The 23,966-nt window shown below is 41.9% G+C and overlaps 2 protein-coding genes, 1 non-coding gene and 1 pseudogene across 11 annotated transcripts in view; 2 read left to right on the forward strand and 2 right to left on the reverse strand.

Moving 5' to 3' along the window:
- The window catches only part of LOC105493620 (DIX domain containing 1), a 101,135-nt gene extending 96,118 nt beyond the window's left edge, over window positions 1–5,017 (forward strand). For all 7 annotated transcript variants that reach the window (XM_071075950.1, XM_071075952.1, XM_071075953.1 and 4 more), the window contains one exon: window positions 1,381–5,017. In XM_071075950.1, the coding sequence (XP_070932051.1) occupies window positions 1,381–1,461 (81 nt within the window). In that variant the 3' untranslated portion in view covers window positions 1,462–5,017. The remainder of the gene's footprint in view (window positions 1–1,380) is intronic.
- Window positions 5,018–8,276: 3,259 nt separating this feature from the next.
- LOC105493615 (dihydrolipoamide S-acetyltransferase) overlaps window positions 8,277–23,966 on the forward strand; it is a 37,699-nt gene continuing 22,009 nt past the window's right edge. The window contains exons 1-7 of one of the 3 annotated variants that reach the window (XM_011761410.3): window positions 8,277–8,627; window positions 9,068–9,169; window positions 9,721–9,845; window positions 9,998–10,151; window positions 14,916–15,042; window positions 18,404–18,591; window positions 20,384–20,537. In XM_011761410.3, the coding sequence (XP_011759712.2) occupies window positions 8,349–8,627; window positions 9,068–9,169; window positions 9,721–9,845; window positions 9,998–10,151; window positions 14,916–15,042; window positions 18,404–18,591; window positions 20,384–20,537 (1,129 nt within the window). In that variant the 5' untranslated portion in view covers window positions 8,277–8,348. The remainder of the gene's footprint in view (window positions 8,628–9,067; window positions 9,170–9,720; window positions 9,846–9,997; window positions 10,152–14,915; window positions 15,043–18,403; window positions 18,592–20,383; window positions 20,538–23,966) is intronic. The other 2 variants (XM_071075955.1, XM_071075956.1) reach the window with 2 other exon arrangements.
- Window positions 11,040–11,475, reverse strand: LOC112428832 (peptidyl-prolyl cis-trans isomerase H pseudogene; annotated as a pseudogene).
- Window positions 14,001–14,104, reverse strand: LOC112428865 (U6 spliceosomal RNA). Its single transcript, XR_003020931.1, has one exon. It is a non-coding gene; the product is annotated as a U6 spliceosomal RNA (small nuclear RNA).

Genomic DNA, 23,966 nt, shown 5'->3' on the forward strand with positions numbered 1-23,966 from the left:
CAAATCTTAGAAAACTTCTTGCTTCCTATGTAGAGCAAAATAAACAGGCATGGATATATGGAACTGTGTATTTCTCATGATGAAATCAAGGAACTTCTAGGGAGTTATGTATGCTTATGCCCAAGTCCTTGAGTAAGTATTTTCTTAGCCTACGCGTCTCTTTCTAATCCATTTGTCAAAGACAGACTTTTTGGGGGGAATACAGTTCTGGGTTATATAGTATTACAAGTGGATTCACTGCAGTTACAGAATGAAAAAAGTTATTATAGAAAAAGTAAAATTTTATTTTGTAAACATTTCCTCAGTGAAATGTTTTAATAACCCTGTTTTATTAGTGGCTTAGGAAATGAGTTGAATGAATTAATGAAAATAACTGCCATCTGAGAAATATGTTGAGTCTTTCTTCCCCACCCTTTCTTTATTTTTTTGTTTGTTTGTTTTTTGAGACGGAGTCTCGCTCTGTCGCCCAGGCTGGAGTGCAGTGGCGCGATCTCGGCTCACTGCAAGCTCCGCCTCCCGGGTTCACGCCATTCTCCTGCCTCAGCCTCCCGAGTAGCTGGGACTACAGGCGCCCGCCACCGCGCCCGGCTAATTTTTTGTATTTTTAGTAGAGACGGGGTTTCACCGTGGTCTCGATCTCCTGACCTTGTGATCCGCCCGCCTCGGCCTCCCAAAGTGCTGGGATTACAGGCGTGAGCCACCGCGCCCGGCCCCCACCCTTTCTTTATATTGCCTGGTACCTAAATTTTCTACTTTCTCATTTTTAAAATACTTACACTACTTCTTTTCTCTAAGAAGCCCAAAGTACTTTGTGATTGGTAATTTATTCTTTTTTTTTTTTTTTTTTTTTTTGAGAGGGAGTCTGGCTCTGTTGCCCAGGCTGGAGTGCAGTGGCCGGATCTCAGCTCACTGCAAGCTCCGCCTCCCGGGTTTACGCCATTCTCCTGCCTCAGCCTCCCGAGTAGCTGGGACTACAGGCGCCCGCCACCTCGCCCGGCTAGTTTTTTTTTGTATTTTTTAGTAGAGATGGGGTTTCACCGTGTTAGCCAGGATGGTCTTGATCTCCTGACCTCGTGATCCGCCCGTCTCGGCCTCCCAAAGTGCTGGGATTACAGGCTTGAGCCACCGCGCCCGGCCAGTTTATTAATTCTTACAAATCTCTATGAGCAAAGTAGTATTAGGGATTTTTTAAAACCATTTCATAGGTCTGGATCTAAGAAAAAAATAAAATATCAGTTGCAGTTCTAGGGAAAAGACCAAAAGGACATAGACTCTTAACTCAAGGCTTTCTTCTATATGTTCAAGGTCTTATTTTTATTAGCAGCAATTGTTTAGTGAGATTCCCTGTTTTTCCTTGTGGCTTTTTTTTTTTTCCTCTAGATTTTCCATGATGATGATGCCATCCCTGGATGGGAAGGGAAAATTGTAGCTTGGGTGGAAGAAGACCATGGAGAGAATTAATGCCAAGTATCAGATTGAGGGCTTATGGAACCTGGTCACTCCCTGGCTGCTTCACTCAGGAAAGGGAACTAAAACCAGAATACGCTAAGAAGTTTCTAGTTTGTATGCCAAAACAGAAGCTTCTCCAAGTATGATGGCCACAGGTCAGTCCTATTTCTGTGCCTGGCATATCTGGTACTTAAAATTCTGTCCAAATGTAGACCATGGGTTCATCTGGAGTTCCTTGTCCGTGGGAACACAGTGTACTAAATTCTACTCTGAGGACAACAAACCGAAGGCCTTAAACGATGGGGATGGATGATCCCGCCTCTATAGGGGCATGGCTGCTATTATCTGGAAACTAGGAATTGGATGCATCACTCCTGTGTGTTACAGTATTATTTTAATTGGCCTCAATGGTTGCAGCAATCAGAGTCCCAGCGTTTGTACTCACAGACAAGGCAAAGGTACCAGCTTTTCTGTTTCTTTGAACCTACTGCAAACCAAGAATAACTCATGAGGTGGTACCAAAGATGAAAGCCCAGTCTTCAGTAATCTTTTGAACCGGACATGGATGGTGCTGAATTGTTGCTTGGATGGAAAAAGGGCTGCCCATATTGTGCTACACTATGCTAAAACTGTAATTTAGTAAGACCTTGGGCTGCCTCTTCTGTCTTAACTGGTTCTGCAGCTTGTCCTTTTGCCCACATAGGGCCTATTATGTACTGTTAGTTTTCTCTGGGGACTCTCTAACTTTAGAGCCATTTCTTTTTCTTCAAACTGATGAACTTTGTGTTTGAAAGGCCTAAGGAGTGAAAAGCTCCTTGAAAATCCAGGCGGGTATGGAAAGGTGCTGCTACCCATGTCTTTTTGACTTTCTTTGTTTCATGACTTTAACTCATGGCATCTCCTTTGTAGTAAAAGGAGACAGACCATTAATTTCAGCATTTCTTTGTGATTTATAAGTACTGAGCATGAAATACTTGTCTGCCCCTCCTCATTTCAAGGCCAGTTATTTTCTATTTATGTATTTAGTCTAGGCTGATCCTTTAGGGCACAATAGAAACCATGGGGCGTGGAGCATGAGTTGTGAATGGCAGGGATCATTCTGGGTAAAAAAAACCTAGAATCATTTCTCATGTGCAACATTGTCAAGTGAAGAAGCTAACAGTTCAACTGCAGAGATTATTTGATAACCTGGGTTTTCTCATTCATCCATCAAGCACCATCAACCAATCAGCCATTATTATTTATATTATGTATTACCAAAAGCAGTCTGTCTGCCTGTGACCTCCAATGTACACTGCCAAACACAAGAGTAGGACACATCCCTTCTGGGTTCTTGACCTGTCTGTCTCCAATTCATCTCCCCTTTTCACTCCCTGGCTCACTCAACAAACTCCTCTTTAGAGCTCTGAGATGACATCTTGTTGTTTTATATAGATGTGTCTTTTAAAAATAGTTCATGTTTGGAGAATTCTTTTGTACTCATTTGCTTTTTGTCTGAGAACCATGTCTATTTTTATAACTGGAGTGTGAGTTCTGTATCTTCTCACATTCTGTATACTGTATCCATTTTCTAGAGAACCCAGTAGCTTTTATACAGTCTCTTCTTACCACGCCTTGTGGTTTCAGAACAAGCTTTATTTTATTACGAGTATACTAATGACAACTAATTCCTGTTCCAACTCTACCTGTTTTAGTTGTGAAGGTAGTTTTGTGTAATCCAGTTGATTGCTCCTCTGGCAGAATGAAGGAGCTCAAAAGACACTTGATGTCTTTCATGTAAATTTACCTGGTCTTTTCCTATTGAAGAATTTTTCATCAGAAACGATTGGGCAAGTTTGGGAAAGTCAGCCAAAAGAAAGAATTCATTTCGAAAGCAAACAGAAGAAAATAGTATATTCTCTCAGTTTTTCCCCAAGAAGTCTGGAGAAAAAGTCCTCATGTCACCAGTTTCTCTGTTGCATGAATTTTAGTGTTTTGCTATAAGACAGCATGAGGGCTATCAGGCCAAAATTCATTATTGTATTTCCAATACAGTTTGTCTTGAATGTCTCTTAACCCAATTTTTACTTGTCAGTTTTCTCTCAGCAAACAGTCTTACTGTTACGTGGAATTTTAACTTTTCAGAGAAAATTTCCAAAGTCCTCTACCTTATTTGGCTTTTATCTCTGTCTTTTGGAAAAGGAGCTGCATGGCCTCAGTGCCTCCATAACAAGCTAAAGTTGAGTTCATGGGAGAACATTGACATCATTTTTTTCCCCTTTAGCTAGGTAATCTCATATACCACAGGTACATGACCAAGCATCTCTGCTAGAGGATGTACCTCTCATAACTCCTGTGTAAAATGAGGATCCTGTTGGTGATTTTCATTCCAGTTTCCAAAGCGACAGGAGCCTTCTGAGCAGAAGTATGCAAGACTGATTCTGTCTGGAATTTCCTATTTGGCTGCATTCTAGGAGGCCTCCTGACTTACTCATAGTATTGTGCCCTGGTGGCACTGGTGGGGTAGCTTGTCTTGCTACTTGCTAAAGTTCTATTTCTTTGAGAAAACTGAGGAATCAGAATGCTTAAGAGTTCATAAAATAATCTCTAAACCATGTTAGGTTAAAACAAAATGACCATCTCACAAAAACAAGTTTAGTTGAATGCTCAATTCCTTAAAAAATCTTCATATAAGGCTGAGTGTGGTGGCTCATGCCTGTAATCCCAGCACTTTGGGAGGCCGATGCAGGAAGACTGCTTGAGCCCAGGAGTTCAAGACCAACCTGGGCAACATAGCAAGACTCCATCTCTACCAAGAAATTTTATTACAAAAGTAGCTGGGGATGGTGGCACATACCTGTAGTCGCAGCTACTCAGGAGGTTGAGGTGGGAAGATTGCTTGAGCACAGGAGTTTGAGTTTGCAGTGAGCTAATCATGCCACTGCACTCTAGCCTAGGCTACAGAGCAGGACCCCATCTCCAAAAAAAAAAAAAAAAAAAAAAAGTCATTTAAAAACTGAAGAATGTTCTCTTCTTGCTCAGTTCCCTAAATTAGCTGGGGAGATTGGGACACTTTACAATTTTTATATTTTTAAATTTGAAGAATTTGTTTTAAACTTACTTGGTTATGGCAATTCTACTTAACAACTTTTCAGCTCTTTTTGACCAGGATGGTTGCAAATTAGGGAAAATATCTTTATACTCTATATCCAATCCAAGAGGACTGTAATTACTTAAAAGCATTTAGGTCATAATTAAAATTATTTTCACTGTTTCCATAAAATAAGCATTATGATTGCACACTCATTCTGTCTGAATTTACGTAAGAGGTATAGCTTGCTTAAAATACATATATATGTAAAGTTATATTTTCTTAGAAACATGGATGTTTGCAGCCATTGCTTTCAAAGAGATTATTACTGTGTATTCTCCCTGTTTTACAATATGTTTTCATGAAGACTTTGTTACACCAGAGGCTTCTGATTATGAAAGTGATAACCAGTTTTAACTGCCAGTATGTACCAGATTTGTGAACTAATTTAAAAAACCACGAACTATGAATAAAATGGAGTTTGCAAACTAAATATCATTAATGATTTTCACTTGTGTTTATTGATGAGATTAATCAATAAAGCCATTTACATTTAGTGAAAACAAATTTCCTCAAGTGATCTCCCTGGCAGCATGTTTACTCAGTATGTGGAGTGGAGATAAGGATTACTTTATTGCTACAGATATTTTACAATTAGTATTTCTGTGTAAGTACATAGGCTATTTCAAGGACAATTTATTTAGCAATTATTTTGAAATTACATGTAAACATGCAAACAAATAAGAACCCAAGAGTATAAACTCTATGACAAAAGTCATGTATGCAAACATTAAGAACTCTTTCAGAAATGTGTATTTAAAATGACCAGAATTCCCAAATCATTTGAAAGCTGCCTGTTAAATGCCTCTTATCACTTCAACTTAAATGTTTGCTATATTAAATTCTTTATCCCTGAGTGCCTTCGATTTCCAATTATGTATTTTCAACTATTAATTTGCTATCCCATTATGTTAAAATTAAATATGTACATAACTCAAAATCTTTCACTACCAACTAATTTCTCTTTCTCAGTATCAGTGATACCACCATTCTAAGTCTCTCTACTTCAAACCTTTGAGTCTTGAGTCTCCTTTTCCATAATTTCCTTTATCCAATCTGTTTAGTAGAATTCAAGCTTGTTCTCTCAGGACTGATCTGACAAACCTAAACATTCCTAGCCCACCTTTGGTGTAAGCTTGCCATCTCTGGACTGTTTGAGCTATACATTCCTATAATTTAGCTACACTTAAGTCAAAACTATATTCAGGGCACAAACTCACTATTCTGTGAAAAATGCAAAACAGGGTTTAAGCAAGCATACCTAAGTGCACAGCAGATCCTGCAGATCACCTCATACTTTATACCAAAGGCTAATTTAGATCCAGTTATTGTCAGGCCTCTGAGCCCAAGCTAAGCCATCATATCCCCAGCGACCTGCACATATACATCCAGATGGCGTGAAGCAACTGAAGATCCACAGAAGTGAAAATAGCTTAACTGATGACATTCCACCATTGTGATTTGTTTCTGCCCCACCCTAACTGATCGATGTACTTTGTAATCTCCCCCACCCTTAAGAAGTTTCTTTGTAATTCTCCCCACCCTTGAGAATGCACTTGGTGAGCTTCACCCCCTGCCCCCAAACATTGCTCTTAACTCCACTGCCTATCCCAAAACCTGTAAGAACTCATGATAATCCCATCACCCTTGCTGACTCCTTTTTTGGACTCAGCCCACCTGCACCCAGGTGAGGTAGACAGCCTTGTTGCTCACACAAAGCCTGTTTGGTGATCTCTTCACATGGACGCGTGAACAGTTATTAAGTTCAAATGCAGCAAAAGCAGCAAGATATTTTAGCCAACTCAAAAACATTTTTATAATAATTTGTAAGTCCTGGACGGGCTTGTGGCTCACCCCTGTAATCTCAGCACTTTGGGAGGCCGAGGTGGGCGGATCACCTGAAGTCGGAGTTTGAGACCAGCCTTACTAACATGGTGAAACCCCCTATCTACTAAAAATACAAAATTAGCTGGGCATGGTGGCACGTACCTGTAATCCCAGCACTCGGGAGGCTGAGGCAGGAGAATCACTTGAACCTGGGAGGTGGAGGTTGCAGTGAGTTGGGATCATGCCACTGCACTCCAGCCTGGGTGACAGTGAGACTCCATCCCCAAATAATAGTAAAAATTTATAAGTCCTTTCACTAATTACAATTATTCTTCCATTGCTTCTTCCAATTGTTAATTCATAAATTGTACATAATTGTAACAATATAATTGCCCTCCTCTTCATAGTATTTCAAATAAGCCTTTTCATTTAATCTGGAAATTTTATATTTCTCAATTATATTGCTTACATACTATTCTGATAGGCAACTGTACCTGCTTAAACATTCCAATTTAAGTAGGCATGAAACAGTATATCCAATCTGTTTTACTTTTCCAAATTAATTGTTAGCAAGATTAGGATTTTTTTTTTTTTTAAATTTTTTTTTTTTTAGAGATGGTTGTCTCACTATGCTGCCCAGGCTGGTCTCAAACTTTTGGGCTCAAGCGATTCCCCAACCTCAGCCTCTCAAGTATTGCTGGGACTACAGGCATGCACCACCGCTCCTGGCTAAAATCTTGTTTTAAACAATTTTTTCCTCCAACTTCTTCTTGTGTTCTTGGTGTTCTCTAACCATCTGTACACTGGGGAGGCGGTGATACACAGCATATGCTTCCTCCTTATTTAATGTCACCTTCAGTTCAGAAATGATATGTTTCCTATTTAAAAGACAACTTTACAAGAGAAGCGTACCTAACAAAACGTCTAGGTGACTTTTTGTTCATTGATTCCAAAGACACAATCAGCCCCCGCTATTTAGTGGATACTAAGCTCTGAGGCTACATGGAAGAACCACGCAGGCACTCTTCCTGCCTTCAACAGCTTACAGTTAAGTTTTGGTAGCAAACATTTGAAACATAACGAAGCTTTTGGTTACTTAAAAGAATTCTATGGTGTTAGGGGGTAACACAAACCTGTTTTGTAAACCTGTATCTTTATACAGGGAATATGCTTAATCTTGCTACAGTATACAGGAATGCGGGAATGTTTCTTCCTCTGGGCTGCCTTTCGTACCACCTGGCTGGATGGAACACCTGTTCACTCCACTTTCCACTTGGGCTACAAACCTGAAATGAAATCTTTGCAACCAGTACAGCCTGCGCGGGGCGGGGCCCAGTCCTTCCCCCTTCGGATGCGCAGAAGCAGAGGTCACCACGCTGGACCCCTCGATTTCCTCGCGGGCGGTTCCCGGCTCCTTCACCACCCCAGCGCTTCAAGACCCCCGCCCTTTGGCCTGAGGCTCCCACTGCCCTAGCCAGTTCCCGGGCTCACTTCCAGCTTTTCCAGAAAGCTTGGCCACGCCCCTCGGCCCAGACTCTCAGGCCACTCGGCCGCAATTAACCCTCTTCTCGGTGCCTTTTTAGGCCCCTCCCTCTCAGTCGTGCCCTTCCCATGTCTTAGGCCCCGTCTCACCCTTTCGGATGCCTCCCCTAGGACCCTACCACTTTCCACCCCTTTCCGTCTGTTATTTGTCCCCAACTTGCGCCCGCACAGGCCCCTCTGGAACGCCTCTGCCGCGTGAGTGCCCCTCGTCCCCGCTCAGGAGAGGAAAAGCCTGCGTGCCGCGCATTTCTGGCCTGGGGAGCGGGTGGAGTAAACCTGCGGGAACCATTTTACGACAACGTGCGGCTGTGCGGCGTGGCTGACGGCAAAGCCGCGCTGCTGTTGGAGAGGTCACTCCGGAGACGGCGTTGGTGTTGGGGTGTGGGGGGTTGGTGGCACTATGTGGCGCGTCTGTGCGCGACGGGCCCAGAATGTAGCCCCATGGGCGGGACTCGAGGCTCGGTGGACGGCCTTGCAGGAGGTACCCGGAACTCCACGAGTGTCCTCGCGATTTGGCCCGGCTCCGGCTCGTCGCAACAGCGCGACTACAGGGTATGGAGGGGTCCGGGCACTGTGCGGCTGGACCCCCAGCTCTGGGGCCACGCCGCGGAACCACCTACTGCTGCAGCTTTCGGGGTCGCCCGGCCGCCGCTGTTACAGTCTTCCCCCGCATCAGAAGGTGAGCCCTAGACCCGCCCTTCTCGGATCCCCGTTGTCCTTCAGAGCTGACTGGATGCCTGCAGGATCCTCCTTGAGAGGCCTCATTGATCCTCCAACCATTCCCAGTATCTGCTTTCGTCCTTTGTCCAGTAGTCAGCTTTGGCTCCTTAGCTTCCCTCTCATGATCTATTCCGTTGAAAGGGGAACTTCAAGACTGGGGTGTATGCAATTATCTGCCGAGGTTCATGCTTTGTGAGACCCGTAGGACTGTGGAGCAGAAAGCCTGTCACTGGAAATTACTAACTTCTCATGGGCAGGAACTGCCTTGGTATCCCTAGTTCCCAGTGTGTAATGGAACTGGATACACTTTGCATGAAATTGAATTGAATGAAATCTTAAGCCAGACTGAGAGTTAGGTAGCCCTTTAAAAATTTAATGTTTCTTCTTTTTCTCTTCCAGGTTCCATTGCCTTCTCTTTCCCCCACAATGCAGGCAGGCACCATAGCCCGTTGGGAAAAAAAAGAGGGGGACAAAATCAACGAAGGTGACCTAATTGCAGAAGTAAGTTGTTTTAAAATAACGGCGATGAGTTCGAAGAGACTGGCTTTGCCGAATTGACTGAACATTGACTTTCTGGATGTGTAGTTACCCCTTTGTTTAAGAAACTGAAGTGTTTTTCACAACTTGATGTTAGACAAGATTGGTTGGATAAGTTGTCAGCAGCTGGCCAAACTGATACTTAGCCAACGCGTTTCTAAAGTAATTTCTTCTTTCAAATCTGTCGTAGTGGCCTTATCGTCACATGAACTGTATCATTCTAGACACAGAGGCCAAGCTGGCCAACATGGTGAAACCCCGTCTCTGCTAAAAATACAAAAATCTGCTGGGCATGGCGGCCTCTGCCTGTAATCCTAGCTACTCGGTAGACTGAGGCAGGAGAATAGCTTGAACGTGGGACGGGGAGGTTGCAGTGAGCCGAGATTGCACCACTGCACTGCAGCCTTGGCGACAGAGTGAGACTCTCTGTCTCAAGAAAAGAAAAATTCTAGACACAAGCTAATAAACTACATACCGACAGTATAAAGCTGAGCTGCTGCTTTTTGTGTTAAAAGGTTGAAACTGATAAAGCCACTGTTGGATTTGAGAGCCTGGAGGAGTGTTATATGGCAAAGATACTTGTTGCTGAAGGTACCAGGGATGTTCCCATTGGAGCGATCATCTGTATCACAGTTGGCAAGTGAGTAGTGCACTCATAATTTATGGAACTTCATTGCTTGGTGGAGTATTTTACCCAGAATTGAGAATTAGGAGTTAAAGACTATTTTTTAAGACTACTTTTGTGAAAGTTGAATCTGCCCATTATATTTATGCATTCTTTCTCTTCCTTAGGCCTGAAGATATTGAGGCTTTTAAAAATTATACATTGGATTCCTCGCCAGCACCTACCCCACAGGCGGCCCCAGCACCAACCCCTGCTGCCACTGCTTCGCCACCTATACCTTCTGCTCAGGCTCCTGGTAGCTCATATCCCCCTCACATGCAGGTGAGGCTCAGCCTTTGAGTGTTTGCTCTAGGTGATTTATTACTTACTTTTTTTCATAGATGGCTACTACATCTTGGAAACTGACTTTAAATGTGGTTAGTTAGGTCTTGTCATTTGGGAGTATATAGAAATTTAAACATGAAGATTGACAACTTTTCTTCCTGGTTGTTCTTTCCAGTTATAAGAACTTGAACAGTTCCTGTAACCTTTCTCAGCCTCAGTGTAGTACACAGGGTAATTCGTGGCACTTTTCATTCAAGAACATTACATTACAGATTTTGAGGATGATTTTTACTAACATCTATTCCCTGTATCATTAGAGTTTATAGTAGGCTGTGTTAGTCTGTTTTACTCTGGCATAAAGAAATACTTAGGGCTGGGTAATTTGTAAAGAAAAAAAGGTTTATTTGGCTCATGGTTCTGCAGGCTGTACAAGAAGCACGGCGCCAGCATCTGTTTCTTTTGTGGCCTCAGGAAGCTTACAATCATGGTGGAAGGTGGAAGGGAAAGGGGAAGGGTGGTGTGTCACATAATGAGAGAGGGTGCAAGAGACAGAGGGGAGTGGGTACCAGGCTCTTCATAGCAATCAGATTTCCCCTTAACTCATTACCATGGGGCATGCACCAAGCCATTCATGAGGGATCCTCCTCCAACACCCAGACACCTCCCACCAGACCCCATCTCTAACACTGGGGATCATATTTTTTTTTCCACGTAGAAAAAACTTTATTTACACAATCTTGGATTCTGAATTTCCGATACTTCCAGGGTCTCTTGATCAAATGGGGCCGCAGCAGGTAGGGAAGCAAACACAGGGGCCAGTCCAGATTATCTTACTGAAGAACACCACCAAGAAGAAGGGAAGGCCTAATTCAGTTTTGGTCTGGACTACATCTCCTCGCACTTTGAGATCACCACAGGTAGCTTGGGCTTATTGTTAGGGCCTGTGGGAACATTCTCAATCTTTCTCATCACTAGAAGTCCATCGATGAGTTTTCCAAACATTATATGCTTCCCATCCAGCCAATCGCACTTAGAGCAGGTGATAAAGAACTGACAGCCGTTTGTACTGGAACCACTGTTTGCCACGGAAAGCAGGCCTGGAGCTGAGTGTCTTAAGTTTAAAATTTTTGTCTGCAAATGGCTCCACATAATTACTGGCAACTCCAATACCATCTCCAGTAACAAAATCTCCACCCTGAGTCATGAAATCCTTTATGACCCTGTGGAAAGTGCTTCCTTTGTATCCTATTGGAACCCCATCTTTTCTGAATTCTCTAGTGTAGAACTGCGCAAAGTTCTCGGCCATCTTAGGCACAACTCTGCAAAGAGCTTGATCTTTGTGCGGCCAACTTCCTGACTGCCATTGCTGACATCAAAGAACACCATGGGGTTAGCAGGGCTTGAATTTGCCACCACCCGTGGCTCCGACCGGGAAGCAGAAGTCAGGGATCGTATTTCAGCATGAGATTTGGAGGGGACAAACATCCAAGCTGTATCATAGGTGTCAAGTGCTGTCTGTTGAATGAAAGTCCCCAATTGGTGTTCTTTTGACATGTGGTGATCTATTTTCCAAGAGTAGGTGAAGTAATCCAGTAGTATTAATAAATGAGAAAACTGATAAAAATTAAGTGTAAGATACACTTAGGTAATAGCGTTGCAACAAAGTTGAAGGCAGTGAATGTAATCACTGTTGATTGTGCTAACTAAATCAGTTTCTAAGAAACTAAGTCAATTTATTAGGTATTAGGGTTATCTTCTGTATATTTGTGTGCTTTAGATGTTACAAGTGGATAAAAATCCAGCCATCCTTTTCTAAATAATTCTGACTAGCATTTCTCCTGAATCTAGTTTATTTGTAGAAATTCTTGTATAGGAATCATTTTCTTCTTTGGAAATAACGTTCTACTCCGTGGTTTGTTAGTAACAATCATTTAGGATTTTTGCCTGGTGTTCAGTTCACACATGTATTACATGCTGTTCGGCAGATTCTCTCTCATGATACAAGACTGACTTAATTTTCCTCTACTTTGTGCCTGTAGCTTTGTGTGCATGTGCTAGGGTTTTACCTTAATTATTCTTTAAGATACTGAATTGAATTCTGAATCTCTGATACTGTTCTTTAAGATCCTGTATAGAGATTATTGACTTCACTGTTGCTTTTTTTTTTTTTTTGAGCCTGTCACCCAGGCTGGAGTGCAGTGGCGCGATCTCAGCTCACTGCAAGCTCCGCCTCCCGGGTTCACGCCATTCTCCTGCCTCAGCCTCCCAAGTAGCTGGGACTACAGGCGCCCGCCACCTCGCCCGGCAAGTTTTTTTGTATTTTTTAGTAGAGACGGGGTTTCATGGTGTTAGCCAGGATGGTCTCGATCTCCTGACCTCGTGATCCGCCCGTCTCGGCCTCCCAAAGTGCTGGGATTACAGGCTTGAGCCACCGCGCCCGGCTGACTTCACTGTTTCTTAAGAAGCAGATGAAGATGGCAAATTCTGAACAAAAAAGGCACTTACAATTTTTTTTCTAAGGCTTGTCTTAATTTTTTCCCCTCTCTGGAAACATCTTCAATTGAAATTATTTTCCCCTCCGCATAATCCTGTTGCTAATCAGATACAGAAGACAAAGAGGATAGCAAATGAATCCAAATTCAGTGGACACACAAGCCATATAAATAGTAAAGCAATTTTAAATTTAGATAGGCATTCTGGTGTTTGGATTTTATTGGGGTGGAAATGGCTATTATAAAAACAGGGCTTTTTTTCCCCCTGGTTTTTTATTTTTATTTATTTATTTTTTTGAAACAGGGTCTCAGTCCATCACCTAGGCTGGAGTGCAGTGGTGCGATTTTGGCTCACTGCAACCTCTGCCTCCTGGGTGCAAGCGATTCTCCTGCCTCAGCCTCCCGAGTAGCTGGGAATACAGGCACACACCACCACGCCTGGCTGTTTTATTTTTTGAGACAGGATCTCACTCTTCACCCAGGCTGGAGCGCAGTGGTGCAATCTTAGCTCACTGCAGCCTTGACCTGGGCTCAAGCCATCCTCCCACCTCAGCCTCACAAGAAGCTGTGACTACAGGCGCATGCCACCGTGCCCAGCTAATTTTTTTTTTTTATATATAGACGAGGTTACACCATGTTGCTCAGGCTGGTCGTGGACTCCTGGGCTCAAGTGATCCTCCTGCATCAGCCTACCAAAACGCTGAGATTGTAGGCATGAGCCATCATGCCTGGTCTTTCCTGGTTTTTTTTTTTTTTTTTTTGACACAGTCTTTCTCTGTCACCATGGCTGGAGTGTCGTGGCACGATCTCGGCTCACTTCTACCTCTGCAATTCTCATGCCCCAGCCTCCTCAGTAGCTGGGACTACAGGCAGGTGTTACCACGCCCAGCTAATTTTGGTATTTTTAGTAGAGGTGGGGTTTTGCCACGTTGGCCAGGCTGATCTTGAACTCCTGGCCTCAAGTGATCTGCCCCTCCCAAGTGATTCTTGGCCTCCCAAAGTGCTGGGATTACAGATGTGAGCAACTGTGCCTGGCCTCCTCTTTTATTTTTTAAAATGATCATTGCGCCACTGCACTCCGGGCTGGGCAACAGAGTAAGACTCCGTCTCAAAAAAAAAAAAATTATCAAATAAAATTCTATGTAAGAATTCTATGTATATATATTATATACAACAAGTTCTGAAATATGTATATATTGTGGAATGGCTAAATTGAGCTAATTTATATATGCATTACTTTACAGACTTATCTTTTAGGACACTTAAAAATCTACAAGATTGTAGGAATTTACAAGAATACAATATATTGTTATTAGCTGTTGTCACCAAAGAACAGTTTTTTTTGTTGTTTGTTTTTAATATGGAATGCTTCATGAATTTGTTTGTTGTCCTTGCACAGGAGCCATGCTAATCTTTGTATCGTTCCAAGTTTAGTGTATGTGTTGCTGAAGCGAGCACAGAACAATTCTTAATATTACATTTTTATCTTGGAAAGATATCTGGGAAGATTGGGACAAATGCAGTTTCCTGTGGGTAAAAAATAAGTAGATGCTAAGTCCAGAGCGCAGTAAAATTTTAACAGAATGGATTGGACCAAGGTCATTTTGTGAAAATGAAAATTTTCTTGGTTAAAAAAAAAAATGAAGTCTGGGTGCGGTGGCTCACGCCTATAATCCCAGCACTTTGGAAGGCCAGGGCGGGCAGATTACTTGAGGACAAGTGTTCCGAGACCAGCCTGGCCAATGTGGTAAAACCCCATCTCTACAAAAATACAAAAGTTAGTGGGCATGGTGTCACCTGCCTGTAATCCCAGCTACTTGGGAGGCTGAGGCGGGAGAATCACTTGAATCCAGGAGGTGGAGGTTGCAGTGAGCCGAGATTGTGCCGTTGCACTCCAGCCTGGGTGACAGAGTGAAACTCTGTCTCAAAATAAAAATAAATATAAAAATAAAAATGAAAAGATGCTCCATACTTAGATATTGAGGAATTAATTTTGACTGTCTGAAAGAAATCTTTCCCATCTGCTTGTTGCATTTAACTTGGGGTGTGTGTCAGAGTATGGGTGAGAGTATAAGAGTATGGGTCAGAGTATGAGATTTGAAGGATGATTTACCTGGTGGGAAGCTATTGAGGTGCGAAGCTTTTGCCGTGATGAGTATTTGGATTATCATAGTCACCATCATTCTATGAAAACTATATAAACCTGCCAGACTGTTATTATGTAGAAGTCGTCCTGGTATTAAGCAATAATATGTGTATGTTTCTACAGGTACTTCTTCCTGCCCTCTCTCCCACCATGACCATGGGCACAGTTCAGAGATGGGAAAAAAAAGTGGGTGAGAAGCTAAGTGAAGGAGACTTACTGGCAGAGATAGAGACTGACAAAGCCACTATAGGTGAGATTTCTTCAGCTCTTAATGGTTGAGGCACTGAGTTTCCCAATGAGGAAGAGGATTGCCATTCTTTCCTATAATGAGTGAGTGAGATAATATGAAAACTTTTTAATTCTTAGGATTCATTTTCTGGGACAGAATATTTTATTTCTATTTAGTTATATTTATTCTTAAGTTTTTATTTATTTGTTTATTTGCTTATTTTTGAGACAGGGTCTTAATCTGTTGCCCAGGCTGGAGTGCAGTGGCAAGATCATAGTTCACTATAGCCTCGAACTCCTGGGCTTATACCCAAACGATCCTCCTCCTTTAACCTCCCGAGTAGCTAGGACTACAGGCCTGAACCACCACACCCAGTTGATTTTTAAAATTTTTTGTAGAGATGGGGTCTCACTTTGTTGCCCAGGGTGGTTTTGAACTCCTGGCTCAAGTGATCCTCCTGCCTTGGCCTCCCTAAGTGCTGGGACTCCAAGCGTGAGCCCATGTTCCTGGCTGAGAATAATTTATAACAAAAATAATATTTAATCAGATTTGTCAGTTCCATCCTGCACTTATTGAATTAAAGGCAATAAATCTGTCAATTCACAGATTATTTTTAGGCCCAAGTTTGCTTCCTGGCCTTATTATGTTACTAAGAAGCTATATCAGAACTGCTGCTGTCTAAACTACGCAAGGGAATGCAAGAAGAAACAGGAGAAAATCACTTCCATGGCAGGATAATAGGAAAGAATTTAAGATGACTTTGAGGGAAAACTGAAACCAGGGTTGAGATTGTTTTTGTAGTTTGAGAATGACTGATAGAATGTACATGTGTTATATATATATATTCAGAGATGTCATATGTCCATATATCTCCTTCTTAATTCATTTTTAGACTAAAAAATAAAACCCATATAGACGGTCATATATTTATGATTTTTTTAAATGGATATTTGTAGGTATTATGAATTTTTTCTCTATGCACCTTTTTTTTTTTTTTTTTTTTTGGAGACAGAGTTTTGCTCTGTTACCCAGGCTTGGGTACAGTGGTGCAATCTTGGCTCACTGCAAGCTCTGCCTCCTGGGTTCAAGCAATTCTCCTGCCTCAGCCTCCCAAGTAGCTGGGACTACAGGCATGCACCATAACACCCAGCTAATTTTTTGCATTTTTAGTAGAAATGGGGTTTCACCATGTTGGCCAGGCTAGTCTCGAGCTCTTTGACCTCGGGTGATCTGCCTGCCTCGGCCTCCCAAACTGCTGAGATTACAGGCATAAGCCACCGCACCCGGACACTCTGCTTCATAATCACCACTAAAGGAAAGTCTTTCCCAAAGATGTAATGGGAGGTACTGGGCACCCTCTGTTGTGGTTGTTTTCAGATTGTGTTCTTCAAATCCCATCATTCCTTGAAGGCACCTTGGGGCAAAGGGGAAATTAAAGAGCAAGACCTTATAATGCCCTGCCTCCCTCCCTTACTTCCAGTAGAGCAGTTCTTTTTTATCTTTTTGTATTTTGTGCTTCCCCATAAATTTTATTTGAAGAAAGGATTCTGTTTCTTAAAAACACAGAAACTTTGGAAACAATAGTTCTGCTTCACCATTTAACTTGAATACCAGTGTCACTGTAGAGACTGGTCACTAGAGAAGTGTTACCTTGGTTGATCTTTGAAGTCTGTTGTGGCCCAGGATCCTTTTCATTTTAAACATTTTATTTATTTTTGAGATGGAGTCTCACTCTGTTGTCCAGGCTGGAGTGCAGTGGTACAATCTCAGCCTATCACAACCTCTGCCTCCCGGGTTCAAGCGATTCTCCTGCCTGAGCCTCCCGAGTAGCTGGGACTACAGGTGCGTGCCACCACGCCTGGCTAATTTTTGTATTTTTAGTAGAAATGGGGTTTCACTATGTTGGCCAGGCTGGTCTTGAACTTCTGACCTCGTGATATGCCTGCCTTGGCCTCCCAAAGTCCTGGGATTACAGACGTGAGCCACCACTGCTCCCAGCCTTTTTTTTTTTTTTCTTGAGACAATCTTGCTCTGTCGCCCGGGATGCAGGATGGAGTGCAATGGCATGATCTTGGCTCACTGCATTCTCTGCCTCCTGGGTTCAAGCAGTTCTCCTGCCTCAGCTGCCCAAGTAGCTGGGATTACAGGCACCTGCCATCATGCCTGGCTAATTTTTTGTATTTTTAGCAGAGATGGGGTTTCACCATGTTGGCCAGCCTGGTCTTGAACTCCGACCTCAGATGATCCACCCACCTCGGCCTCCTAAAGTGCTGGAATAATAGGCGCGAGCCACCGTGCTCAGCCTTAAATATATATCTGTATATATTTTCCTTTTTTTTGAGACAGAGTTTCACTCTTGTTGCCCAGGCTGCAGTGCAATGGCACGATCTCGGCTCACTGCAACCTCCACCTCCTGGGTTCAAGTGATTTTCTGGCCTCAGCCTCCCGAGCAGCTGGGATTACAGGCATGCGCCACCACGCCTGGCTAATTTTATATTTTTAATAGAGATGGGGTTTCTCCACATTGGTCAGGCTAGTCTTGAACTCCCAGCCTCAGGTGACCCACCCACCTTGACCTCCCAAAGTGCTGGGATTACAGGCGTGAGCCACCGCGCGTGGCCTAAAACATATTTTTTATTGGGTATTCTCAGTTGGGAAGTGGAAGGATTCATCAGAGAGAGGCACAACAGTACAGAAAGCCAATGGCTTCTTTTAGTTTTACTTTTGCAATCCTAAATGTTTGAGTTCTTTGCAAGGAAGGCAGTAGTTGAATAAAATGTAAGTTGTCAACACCATAGAAATCCTAGTAAAGCTATAATTCTTCACATTGAAATATTTGGTATAAAATCAAGTATAACCTCTTAGAAAAGTTCCAAAGATGCTTTTAGGGCTGAAATCCAACATTAATATCTAGGTTGGTAGCTTCCTTAATTTGGCACGTATGTGGTTCTTATCTTTAGCAGCATAGCTGACTTCCAACTCCATCTTAGAGTCTTGTGAGTCTGCATGGGGGCTATCCTTGGAGATTTTTTAATAACTTTTAGAACTAACCACTATCTGTAATCTTTCATAGTTTTATTGAACACATATTTATTTATCATTTACTTTGGACCAGGTGCTATTTTGTACCAGGTCATATTATTTCTAAGAACTTGAAAAATATTAAATCCGTTTAAATGTATAAACATCCCTGTGAGATTGGCACTATTATTATCCCCATATTGTAGGTAAAGAAACCAAGACACAGAAGGTTAAATAGGTTGCAAAAAAGGTTATATAGCTAGCTTGAATGAGAAAAATCATTTTACTTAAAACTGTGCTATGAGTTTGGAGGGATAGTGGAATCTCTGAAGTCCCATAATGTTTTTTCTTTCTATTTAAGGTTTTGAAGTACAGGAAGAAGGTTATCTGGCAAAAATCCTGGTCCCTGAAGGCACAAGAGATGTCCCTCTAGGAACCCCACTCTGTATCATTGTAGAAAAAGAGGCAGATATATCAGCATTTGCTGACTATAGGCCAACTGAAGTAACAGATTTAAAACCACAAGCACCACCACCTACCCCACCCCCGGTAGGTATGCTTCTAGAATTCAGGAAACACTTAACCTTGTTTCTCTCTAAATTAAGGAGTTTTGATTAGATGATATCCTAGGTTCCTTCCACCTCCAAGATTCTATGACTAAGGAGGGAGATAGTTGATTAACCTTTGTGGAGACCTATAGTGTTTGTTGTACTGCATTGTTCACCTAATGGTCGATAGTTTGGGCCTTGTAGCTTTTTTTTTTTCTGCCATCTAGAGTCCTGCTGAAAACAAAGCTGAGTGACATGCTCTCTTTCTGCTTTAGATGTAGATATCATGCTTGTGGAAAGTAAGGCTTCATTGCCCCAGCCCTTTTTTTTTTTTTTTTTTAAAGAGACAAGGTCTCACCCTGTCGCCAAGGCTGGAGTGCAGCGGTGCAGTCATAGCTCACTTCATTGCCCGTTTTTTATTAAATATACTGAATAATCTCTGTCACTTGAAATCCTGTTATTCACGTAGTAGGTCAAGCATATATTTCTGATACAGTGGAACCTTGACATGACTTCTTTTGCATAGAATTTATTATATCACAAAATACTTTATAATAAACTATAACATGAACTTGCATTAACTCCAACCAGAGATAACACTGACAGTGAAGCTTCTGCAGATGCTAGAATCGTGAGTTTAAGCTAGGTAAACATTTCTATAAGACAAAAGTTGATTTGTGACTACTGTACATTTGTGGGAAGCTGGCAAGTAGCATTGTTGTTGTATTTCTTTTTTTTGGTTTTGTTTTTTAATTGTTGTTGTTGAGACGGATTCTCACTCCATCGCCCAGGCTGGCTTGCAGTGGCGCGATCTTGGCTCACTGCAGCCTATACCTCCCGGGTTCAAGCCATTCTCCTGCTTCAGCCTCCTGAGTAGCTGGGATTACAGGCGCCAGCCACCATGCCTGGCTAATGTTTTTATTTTTAGTAGAGAAGGGGTTTCACCATGTTGGCCAGGCTGATCATGAACTTCTGACCTCAGGTGATCTGCCCACCTCAACCTCCCAAAGTGCTGGGATTACAGGTATAAGCCACCGTACCTGGCTATATTTTTTAAGATACTTTTCAACATGGGGCCTTACAGCATAATTTTTGTATTTTGAAATTAGCTGGCTGGGTGTGGTGGCTCACGCTGGTAATCCCAGCACTTTGGGAGGCCGAGACGAATGGATCGCTTGAGGTCAGGAGTTTGAGACCAGCCTGGCCAACATGGTGAAACCCCATCTCTACTGAAAATACAAAAAATTAGCTGGTCATGGTGGTGCATGTCTGTAATCCCAGCTACTTGGGAGGCTGAGGCAGGAGAATTGCTTGAACCCAGGAGGCGGAGGTTGCAGTGAGCTGAGATTGCGCCACTGCACTCCAGCCTGGGTGACAGAGCAAGACTCTGTCTCAAAAAAATAAAGAAAGATGTTAGGATAATTAAAAATAAAAATTATGTTGGTGATGTAAAAGAATGCAAATAAAGAAGTGGTAAGAGATTAAAGTGAAGAAAGGCCATAGGATACTATACACTGATTGGCAATATTCAGTTCTGTGCTTCTTCATGTTGTTACGGAATAAAGTAACTTTGTTCTGTCTTTGACATAGATGTATATTGTTCTTGCTGTTCGTATTACTACATTATGTTGGTTAAACTGGAGAAAAGTACATTATGATCTTTGGAAAAAAGATGAAAGTTATTAATATTTAATTAAAATAGTTTTAATTTATTAATAAGATGTAAACTTTTAATCTTTCAGACCAATCTTTGAAGTGGTGAATTAAAACAATTTGTAATTTTTTTTCAAAAGGTGGCCACTGTTCCTCCAACTCCTCAGCCTTTAGCTCCTACACCTTCAGCACCCTGCCCTGCTACTCCTGCTGGACCAAAGGGAAGGGTGTTTGTTAGCCCTCTTGCAAAGAAGTTGGCAGTAGAGAAAGGGATTGATCTTACACAAGTAAAAGGTAAATCTGTTTCTATGGAATAGAGTTATAAAGTTAAATTTAGTTGAATTTCCTCCTTAAGACTTGCAAGTATAACTATATATAGCCATACTTATAACTGGGATAGTAGGGACAACTGTTAATAATTACATCAGAAGGGAGAAATAGTTCTTTTGTTGCCACCACAGAGTAGGGAAACTTTTACTGAGCTTTATTTACTCTGCCTAGAATCTACCCATATACTTTAGATACCTTTTTTTTCCCTCTTCTCTTCATGGAAACTACTTGTTTGAAAGTATATGTACTTGTTCAGCAAAATTGGGTTATGGGACTTGATTGTGTAATAAGAAACCTCTGTTAGTGCTAGGTTGACTGTAGTAATAAGCAAAGCAAAATAAAATTTGAAATTGGGGTGATTTGGAATGACTTAAAATGATAAACTTCATATAAAACAGAACTAGAGCTCCCTGAAGGCAAGGGAAAATGCCTTACTTGTCTGTCTGTCCCCAAAGAAAAAATATAGCTTTGTGATAAGAGCATGGGGCCTGGAATCAGACCACCTAGCGTTTCATCCTGGCTTTATAATTTTCTATGTAATCTGTTTTCCAGTGAATTACTTAAATTGTATGTCCTTATGTCAATTACTTTTCTAGCCATAAAACCGAGGTATTGTACATCATATAAATTGTGAGAGTTAAATGAGCTATAACAGGTGAAGTGCCTAGAACTGTTATCTAGCATATAATTACTCAATACATGTTTGTTGTCATTCATATTGATATTATTGCCTGGCGCTTAAGTAAGTTTTTTTGAGTTAAACCTAAGCTAAAATTTAGTGTAGGATAACTAAGGTACTTATTTGGAAAAGGAGGGAAGTTATTATTCTTGGAACTTGGTTTGATGGCTAGTACTATGTGCCAGTCATTTAACTTACCATACTTAATGTACACAACACTTCTTGAAGTAAGAATTATCATTCCCTATTTTCTGGATAAGAAAACAGACTCTCAGACTCTTCAGGGTTCTTTTTTCCTGTTAAATAGTAAAGTTGCAGTGTGACTCTAGATTTGTTTAACTCTAAAGCCTGTTTCTTCACACTACCCTATCCTGCCTTCCATTCTGATGCTCTGCCATCTGTAATTACTAAAGAAAAATATGCTTATTTCCCCAGTTGTCTAGTTATGGGTGCTCAGTGGTGGTTATCCCCTATCTGCAATTTGCTGTCTTGTAGTTAGAAGGCAAGCCAATCCCAAGACACAAGAGTAGAATGTTGTAAAGTTTTTGGACTTTAGAGATTCTTATAATATTGGAAGACTCTTTTTTTTTCCATCTTAGTACCATTTCGGTAGTATATTCCTATTCTTTATGTATATATGATTAGAATCAGGGACAGCAGTGTAAGTTGGAGTAACTTTTAAAGGGAGAAAGGACTGGGTTAATAATTATATCTAAAGAATTTAGACAAGCAAAGAAGGACCATTTATTAGATATTAAGCAATACTGGTTACCTTACTAAAGATATAAATGGAAAATCCCTTAGGCATGAGCTGAGGAGGAGTGTTAAGAAAAAAAAGGAGGAGGCCGGGCGCGGTGGCTCACGCCTGTAATCCCAGCACTTTGGGAGGCCGAGGCGGGCGGATCACAAGGTCAGGAGATCGAGACCACGGTGAAACCCCGTCTCTACTAAAAATACAAAAAATTAGCCGGGCGCGGTTGTGGGCGCCTGTAGTCCCAGCTACTCGGGAGGCTGAGGCAGGAGAATGGCGTGAACCCGGGAGGCGGAGCTTGCAGTGAGCCGAGATCACGCCACTGCACTCCAGCCTGGGCGACAGAGCGAGACTCCGTCTCAAAAAAAAAAAAAAAAAAAAAGAAAGAAAGAAAAAAAAGAAGGAAAGAAAATCCCACTATTCTTACTATGCAGGCAGAGTTAGGTGGTAAATACCATCGAATACTATCTACGCATCAGACACTCATTCATCAGATGGATAAGATTTCAGTTTCAGTTGCTTATATGACTAACAGTAAAGAATTAAATGAACAGAAAGGGAGTATAGCATAGTGGTTAAAAGTGTGAGCTGTGTAGCTGGAATGCTTGGGTGTGAACCTCAGCTCCTTATACTAGCTGTGTGACCTTTTGTGTCAGTTTCTATATAAGTACAGTAGGTTTAATGGTTGTGAGGTTTAAATAAGTTAACCAGTGCCTGTACAGAGAAAGCATGTCTAGGTATTAGCTATAATGATAATATTTTTGTTAATAAGATGATTTAAGTGCTAAGAAAGAAAGAAACTCAGTGATATACTAGTGAGTGAAAGGGTGGATGGATATTTGTGCAGTCATGACTACTTTTAGACAGGGTGGTTGGGAGATCTTTTTGATGAGGTGACATTTGATTTGATCTGAAAGATAAGAAGGAGGCGGTTTCAGTCAACCATGTGAAGAACTGGGGAAAGATCATTTTAGATAGAGAGACTAGCTGTACACAGTCCGAAATGGGAAAGAGTTTAGCATGTCTGAGGAACATAAAAGAGGCCAGTGTTGGCCGGGCGTGGTGGCTCACGCCTATAATCCCAGCACTTTGGGAGGCCGAGGAGGGCGGATCATAAGGTCGGGAGATGGAGACCATCCTGGCTAATACGGTGAAACCCCGTCTCTACTAAAAATACAAAAAAAATTAGCCAGGCACAGTGGCAGGCACCTGTGGTCCCAGCTACTTGGGAGGCTGAGGCAGGAGAATGGCGTGAACCCTGGAGGCCGAGCTTGCAGTGAGCTGAGATCGTGCCACTGCACTCCAGCCTGTGCGACAGAGTGAGACTCCATCTCAAAGGAAAAAAAAAAACCAGAGGCCAGTGTTAATGAAACATAATGAGCAAAGGGTCTAGTAGGAGATGAGATTGGAAAAAAACAGGGATGAGAACATACATGATCTTATAGATTATGGTAAAGAGTTTGAATTTTATTTAAAGTACTTGAGGAAGCCATTGAAAAATTTAAGCAAGGAAGTGAAATAAAATGATTGTGTTTTAAAAAGATCATTTTGGTTGCTCTATGGCAATGGATGAAACATTTATCTAGTTTATGTTTGACAAAATCCCTACTTTTTTTACCTATAGCCCAGTGTTCTTCCCTTTATACCATATTACTGTATGATCGCCTGTTGTGCCGCCCAAGAGAGATAGGGAAAAGGGTTTAAAAGGTTTCAACTAACGCCTGAGTCAGGAAATTCTTGTGGGTGGCAGAAGCTTAGCATAAGGCAGGCGGTACTATGGATTTCCTCCTCTTGAGGGGCTGTGGTGTCTAGATCAGCCTTGGTTGTAAGGGGAGGTTATGGTTTCTGTCTTTTATAAAGGAGAGAAATCCAACAGGGGTACTACTACCTCTGTTCTAGAGCTCCTGGTGAGAATAAATACAATCCTAGCCAACTCAGTTTTTGTAATGAAGGAAAGGACTTG

The sequence above is a fragment of the Macaca nemestrina genome, chromosome 12, assembly GCF_043159975.1.
Source record: "Macaca nemestrina isolate mMacNem1 chromosome 12, mMacNem.hap1, whole genome shotgun sequence".
Classification (NCBI taxonomy): domain Eukaryota; kingdom Metazoa; phylum Chordata; class Mammalia; order Primates; family Cercopithecidae; genus Macaca; species Macaca nemestrina.